At 36.2% G+C, this 8,186-nt stretch overlaps 1 protein-coding gene across 1 annotated transcript in view; it reads left to right on the top strand.

The window, feature by feature from the left end:
* LOC117106178 (neurogenic locus Notch protein-like) overlaps positions 1-1,674 on the top strand; it is a 31,939-nt gene extending 30,265 nt beyond the window's left edge. Inside the window, exon 26 of the mRNA XM_033247530.1 lies at positions 889-1,674. Within this exon, the coding sequence (XP_033103421.1) occupies positions 889-1,085 (197 nt within the window). The 3' untranslated portion in view covers positions 1,086-1,674. The remainder of the gene's footprint in view (positions 1-888) is intronic.
* Positions 1,675-8,186: the final 6,512 nt, after the last annotated feature.

Raw genomic sequence — 8,186 nt, 5'->3', positions numbered from 1 at the left:
AGTGTACACCAGGATGGACTGGAACCAACTGTATGGATGGTAAGTGTATTAATCTATTTTTAATTTACAACAGCACCACCAAATTTTAATTCAGTGGCGTAACTTCTATGAGCTCCCACTGGCTAAAGCCATGGCCGCGGGAAGTTCATATCAACATTTTTTTCTTGGAGAGAATATGTTCATAATGAAAAATATGCCCTTAAAACGTTAAAAGCACCAAAATTGGCAAGCTTTACCCTGTACACCATGACTCTACCTCAAATTAGTAGGCCTGAGGTAGCCTATGGTCAAAGGCCTTTTTGTTAGGTGGCTGCATTGCTTGCAGCAGATTTTGGCATGTCATTTATTCATATATATTAAATATTAATGGTAAAAATCACAAATTAGTGGCACAAAAATAAATGAGATAGGATTCTAAACAGCAAAGTTAATTAATAATGTAGTTATGTCTATTGAATTGAATCAAACTATTGTTATGTCTACTGAATCAAACTATAGTTATGTCTCTCAAAAAAAGGTCAATCAAAAAAAAGAAAGATAAAAACGTTTAATATACTGTACAGGACAAAAAGTATATAAATTCAATTCTAGACGTTACTAAAATTAATCTTCGTAAAATGGAAGAAACATTATATTATAGTACTTATTATAAATTATCGGCACTGTATTGATTTGTATTTATTTGTAATAATAATAAATATGATTGCAGTACATTGAGCTGTTATTGGTAATGGAATGAAACATTTTGTTAGATTTATTGAGATATGAAACTTGAGTGCTAACTTGAAGTTGAAATGTAGGAAGGTGAATCATGATTTTTGAAATACTAGCCATCATTTGGGTTATGAGTATAAATTATGACTTAAATGACTTTCTTACTAATTCCAGTTTTGATTCATGAAAACCTGACCTCGGATGTGGAAGAACTTCTGAAACATGACACAAGCTACGTCCATTGGGCCATGGGCATCTCACTCGGTGCTCTGGTTTTGGTCATCATTGGCTTGATGGTGATGCTCAACCGTCTTGTGACCGGTGCCAAACAACGTAGCATCAATAAGGACGAGATTGCTTTGGTCAACTAAAGCTTGAATCCAGTCTAGATTTTAATTTCCCATATTAGCCAATGTTTCATACTTTGTCAATAGGTTTAGTATATTGAAAAATAGGCTAAATATAGAGTTAACAATAATATGGATTTTGTCTGCACCTTGTTAGAACATGTTATTAGAATGAATTAGAACCAGCTTCTCGCATATAATGATCATAGTTTATATTTTAATATACAGTAGTTCAATTGTCAAAGCAGATGAATTCTTAAATTAATAGCTCCCTCTTACTAAAATATAGTGCTCTGATTAACAGTTGATTGTTAATTGTTGAATTCCTAGCATAGTGTATGGACATGTATCAATACAATGTTTGTGTTTACTTGTATAACCAGGGAGTTGTTAACTCCCTGGTATAAATGATGCTCATTGCTTGAATTCATAACATAGTGTACAAACATATCTTTAGTCATTCACCAAACAAATAATATTCCAGATAAGCCTATGTAAAATAAATTGTACCATTTTAACGACGCTTGAATATGTATTGCACTAAACGCACTTATTTTGACATTTTTACAAAAATTGCATCGAAAAAATTTTAATAAATACTGTGGCTTTATAATGATGATTTATTATGTAATGTCGTGTCTAGATAGAATATAGATTAGCAATGGAATAGAAAGTTCTATCGAAGGAGTATCTTTAATATTAGGTTTTCAGAATTATTATCATTAATTTGAGATATCAACTTTGTTTCTAAATTAGCATTATTCGTGATATTTTCAGATCATGGACATTTTTTGTTCAAATTTGAAAAAAAGTAAACCTTGATTTTTATATTTAAAATCAGACTGTTTTATATCTATTTTTTTATTATGGGTGTTCATTTAGATATCCTTGGTAGCTTTTCTAATAAAATGGGATAATAAAAATGTCTTTTACAGCGTGTTTATTATAAGATAACCAGTTCACATTTTTAAATGTGTTTTCCCTAACACATTCAATACCCAAACAAGAGACTAAGTACCTGTACATAGCTTGGTGGTTAAGATGCATGCCTTCCAATCCCAGGGTACTGGGTTCAATTCCTGTTAGTGTTGCAGGCTTTTTTCTCACGACCAAGACAACTCCAATTCCTAAATGTCATATTCAGATTTAGTTTGTGTAAAGCATCGCATGTGTATGTTTGTCTTGTGAAAGGGATTGTCGCCTACAAATAGGAAAGTGATCTATTCGCTATTGACAATATTTCATGAAAATAAATTACCTGCTAAGACAGACCACACTTAAATTATTATAAAATACATTACAAATGTCAACAAATTTTGAACTAGTGACATATAAATGAAGATTCAGTTTAGTTCAATTTATTCTTTATCATTTCACCATTAAAACAATAAAATAGATAATAAATTACATGTATTAAAATACTGTACATTAAAATTAAAAATGTTAAAATGTTTGGAGCCATTTCAACCCAAAGAATAATAGTAGTGTAATATAAAGTAATCTAAATTTACTTACTTTTAACTTTATCTTTTGCTAATTTTTAAAAGAAGTAGAAACGCAACAGCTTACCTACATTTTCCAAAAACGTGAACAATTTTTAAAACTTTTTTTTTTGTTTTTTTGATTTGGATGAAAAAGTTGTTTTACATCGTCTTTCTGATCACATGGCTAACGACGACCTCTACAAACCATTTAAATCCGCCTACAGTAAACATCATGGGGCCGAAACTTTACGCGCAAAAAAAATAACATTTTACGTATAATTGATGATCAACACTTTGCGTTTTTAGTCTTGTTGGCTCCGTCTGCAGCCTTTCACGCCACAGACCGTGGTGTCCTACTGTCGCGTGTTTCATCTATCAGTCAGAAGCAATGCCCTGAAATGGATAGCCTCGTATTTAAGCGGGCACAGGCAGGTTCATACACGGGTGGGGAGGGTGCGTACCCCACCCCCTAAATTACCATAGGTCCACATTTTCCAGGATAGAAAATTCAAGACCTAACTCTTGCACATTCCAGAAACACATCAACCACACCTCCCTGACCAATCAGAGCAGTTTCCAACTAGGATCCCCTCTAATTTGTCGTACAAGCAACGGCTTTTGTCTGTATTGCATAAATTTTTTTGAGGAATGACTCAACGCGAACAGACTCATCTTCTAGGTTTCAATAAAATCATCTTTAATGTCGTTTGGAAATCATCCTGATACAGCAGACGTGGAATTTAGACTTCGCACAATTCGCCATGGCGAAGGTCAGAGCAAGAAATGTATTTTTTTAATACACAAAGAAAATTATATTGCGAGTGCCACTTCAGGCCAGACTCCCAATCTGTGAAAGTCCTTCCTTGGTCCCTCTATTTCAAATTCCTGGGTCTGACAGTGGCGGATTCACGGGCAAGCCGTTCCACCCCCGCCCCTAATTTTTTTTTTCAAAAATTCAAAAAAATGGGAAAAATAAAATCAGAGCAAGAAGTATATTTTTTTTAATACACAAAGAAAATTATATTTAAGTCTTTGAGTACCATAATAAATGTTCTTACGTCAGTTCCAGCCATGGTGGGGCTGAGGTACTATAGACCCTCCATCTGTGAAAGTTCCTCCCGCCCCTCCCCTCCCCTCTATTTCAAATTCCTGGATCCGCCACTAAAAACTGTTTAATACTGTTCATATCCCCTACCCCTGATTTTTCCAAAGTTTATTAAAAAAAAAAAAAAATTGGAAAAAAGTAAATTACTGAGAGTGCCATTTTCGGCCATCAACAAGGTTCATAATCATAAATTTTGTTATCTCAGCCCCACACATGGTGTGAGGAGGTAGATCGACCCTCCATCTGTAAAAGCCCTCCGCTCGGCCCTTTTTTTTAAATTCCTGGATGCGCCTCTGAAAACCGGTTCATATTGCATCTTCATAATCGATGAAATAGGACTGCAAATTATTCAAAATGCCTGAGCTCCGCCCCTTCAACACCAGCAGGGCTCTGCCCCTGGTGCTACTCCCCCCCCCCCCCCCCCCCTGCCATTTTGGTCCACTGTCAACAAATTCACACCCACCCAATAAAAATCCTGCGTACGGACCTGCAACGAAAGCAACTTAGCTCAGTCGGCTGATCTGGTGGTAGCCACCGTGTGTGCGCTGAACTGTGGAGATCTCTAGGTCGCCAGTTCAATTCCCATCACTGCCTCTCCTTGTGTTTCAGCTGTAGGGCTGAATTATAAGTTACACTAGTGCACCGTCTTTCGGATGAGACGTTTAAACCATTGGTCCCGTGTGCATTTATGGCCTATGTGCACGTTAAAGAACGCAGTACACTCTTGGAAAAAGGAGTAGGGGATTTTCTCCCGGTGTACTGCCCAATCATTACCAGAAGGACCCCACTGGAAATAAGTGGGCTATATTTCGTGTTTACACCGAATACAGTACAGTAAATCCAATCCATGCACAGGCTGTTTCTGTTTATTGGGTTTTTCACACAATTAAAATAAGTTATACAATATAAAAAAATAAGGTAAGGTATTGTTATTATTTATTATTATTAATAGTAGACAGCAATAATAAAAGGTAAAGTATTGGTGTGAAAGGAAGTCATAATCACCAGATAATCTGTCGCATGCGACGTAGTAGGCCTAATAATTATCATTTAACATACATGCACACATAATATATACATACGGACGCACACACACAAATACACAAGCATCGGGGAAAAAAGAGAAAATTAAAAGTAGTAAGAAATAAAGTTAAAAAACAAAACAGGATACAAAACAAAGGGAAAAAAAAAGAGTGGGGGGTACACAGGAAATACTAATAACAGTAATAATAATAATAATAATAATGAAGCACTGAAAAGAATGTTTAGATTTAAAATAGTGATTTTATAGACCATATACCTGAATCAGAGATTTTTTGTAGCGATTTTTTAAACTAGCCAGAGTTGGTTTGCTTTTTAAGTCGGGTGAAAGATTTTCTCATAGTTTCGGTCCTAAATATAGTATAGAATTTTGTCTAATTTTAGTAGTACAGCATTTAGCGTAAATATAGTTGCAGAAAAACGGGGATAATGAGAATGCAAGTCAGAAGGTTTGGTAAAGAGAGACATAATATGATTAGGAAGGGCATTATGAATTAAAGAATACATAAATGTAGCAGTGTATCTTATTGATATCAAATATAGGCCTATTTAACACTTTAAAATTAATAATTTAATAACTTTAAAATAAAATAAATGTTTAGTATGCGATCTAAATGATATTTAGCTGTTAATATAGATGGTTGTTAAATAAGCATCCTTCATACCTTTTCGTTTTGGGCTTTGTACTCGGACCACAACTTCTCACAATCTATTCTGCACCGCGATCGTTAATATTGCTCATAATCACGGAATGAAAGTTCCTGTATGTATGCGGACGACACAAATTTACTTATTTTTTGATCTACACTGTTATTGATCTGAAGCTAATGCCCGCAAACAAATGGAAATATATATTACTGATGTCAAAGTCTGGATGACTAAGGCTCAATGACAATAAAACAGAATTCATACCTCATGGGTGTATGCAAGACACCCCCCCCCCCCCCAATAATCAAAGGTCCACATTTTTTCCAAAGACATTTTTTTCTACGGCCTTTTCAAAATGACATAAATGAAAAAGTATTGATGAGGTACCAGTAATGAGTCCAATTACCTTGCCAATTGCGTGACGTAATCTATCTCAATTCCAAGGAACGAACGTACTCCTCAATGTGTGTCAATTCGGCACCAAGTTATGTTTTATTTTTTAAATTATATTGATTTTTAATCCCATCTTGCTGTTATTTCATTGTGAAAAGGTCCATGATCACGACCCACCCACAATATCCTGGATACACCCCTGTACCTTCAAAATCAACCCAATACCATAACCACCTGCTTCACAATCTGTTCCAACAGTGAGTACTGCTGCTTCTCCTAGTGCTCGTAACCTCGGAATAGTATTCGACCAATTGCTTTGATAACAATACGTTGTCCATGGATGATCAACGTCAAGAACATCTGCAAATCTACGTACAGTACGTTATTTCAACATTATTCGCAATCAAAATCAGGAAAGAGTTGTGAATGACAAAACTGCAGCTACACTAGTGCACGCTCTAATTACCTCAAGAATTGACAATGGGAACTCACTTCTACATGTTAATAACGAACAACTGGGAGGGGTTGAAAATTTTCCACAAAAAAAAAACGTAAATGAAAGGGTGGTCGGGGGTCCTCCCCTGGGAAAATATTGATTCCTAAATGGTCAGAAATGAGCTTTCCCGACTTCTAAGGTGTCTTTTAATGACCTGTTATTTCTTCAAAATTCGAGGTTTTCCCTCTCTTAAAGGTCAGGTGATTTTTATCTTATTCTTAGGCCTATACATAGAGAAAAAAAAAGACATTACTACTATACTGTATATTATTATATTCCAGCAATATAGGACCAGTTGGATACGTAGTTTTTCTTCCATGGACTAATGAACCGATAGGCCTGAAGAACGCACTTTTCAATTGTATATAAATTAGTACGACGTCGAACCAAAAACAGTGTTTTTAATATTATTTAAGCAGGGGCAGATCCAGAGATGTCCAAAAGGGGGGGGGGGCGAAATTTGGGCCGATTGAGACAACACTGAAATAGGAGGCCCGGGGGCATGCCCCGCGAAATTTCTGTGTTTTAGACGCCCGAAAATAACATTTGAGGTGTTCTGGGTTATCGTTTTTCTTTTTCTTTTTTTCTTTTTCTTTTTTTTTTTTCTTTTTTTTACCTCTCAAAAGGGGTGTGGCGGGGCCGGGCCGCCTCCCCCCTAAATCCGCCCCTGATTTAACTGAAAGCTGTTGGGATAAGCCTAAGACTATGCCTAATTGGTAGGTTAGCATGCCTTTTGTAAGCCAGGACCAGTAGTTTTGTTGTTTCTTCATAGAGGGATGGTGGGGGGGGGGGTTTCGTCCGAACGCCTTGAACCCCTCTTCCCCCACCCAGGATCCGCCACTAAACAAACCTATTTAACGCCACTTCTAAGATCACCACTTCCAAGACTTCCTTATCCAAACTAGCAAACAGATCTGTTTAAAGATTCATTCTTCAAAAATGCAATCGACTTGTTATTATTATTAAATGTTTCCGCCAATATTCCCAATTTTTCAATTTTCCGGTCGCGACGCGAAGAATTTTCTCGTCAGTTGGCTGTGTCGTTAACAGCTCGTCACGGTTGAGTGACTCCCTACCTACCTGTCATTTGGGGAAATTTTTACCGGTGCCATTTTTACCGCACACCCATTTTGTGTCACTCTTCTACTGAGCTTTTGTAACTACGTTGTAGATCCTCTGTTGGTTCGTTTATAGTTCATTTAACAAGAAAAGTATTATTATAAACTTTGCATGCAATATAAAAAGACCACAGTTTGTTTTCTTATCATTATTATTGTGTTTATGCATACTGCTAAATGTACTGTAACTTAGGCCTACATGAGGCTATGATTCTCAAAAGCACTACTGGTAAGTATCTGTAATGTCACGTAAATAATTTAGTTTATCTATATTTTAGAATAATATAAGAATTATTTCTTCTGATGTTTATTCACTATCACGTATACATTTTATTGTACATATTTTCAAACTCTATTCTTCTAGCAGTACTGTAAATGATACGGAATGGAGCCACTAGGGCTCTGGTATTCAACCAAAAATTTTGAATCCGGTCCGCGCAACGACATTGAAAAATAAATCATTTTCTGGCTGTATTTTAGAACATAAGAAAAAGTTTTTTTCTGACCACCTACTTTGGCATTGAAGAGTCCGACTTTTTCTGAGTGTAGCTCACTGTATCCAGTGGCGTAGAGTAGGGCATATTGACATGGGGAGGGGGAATCTCATGGGGGAGGAGAGGATAAAGTATAAGTGATAACTTCCCTCGTATTATTGTCCTACTGTTAGTGAGGCCCAAAAAAATGTTTGTTTGGCCACTTTTGGGGAATTGGTAGGTCAGCATTAAGGTATTTTTAAAATCAATGGCGAAATAAAATTTCATACATTTTGGGTCGGTCGGGCGTGGTCACCACAGTAATCTTTTTTTTATTTGGGCTAAAGCCGGGCACTCTCTGCGCATG

Source organism: Anneissia japonica, unplaced genomic scaffold (assembly GCF_011630105.1).
Source record: "Anneissia japonica isolate Jap-2015-1 unplaced genomic scaffold, ASM1163010v1 scaffold284958_len54583_cov128, whole genome shotgun sequence".
Lineage (NCBI taxonomy): Eukaryota > Metazoa > Echinodermata > Crinoidea > Comatulida > Comatulidae > Anneissia > Anneissia japonica.
Note: the sequence above shows the minus strand (reverse complement) of the source record. Positions and strands in the feature narration are given on the sequence as shown.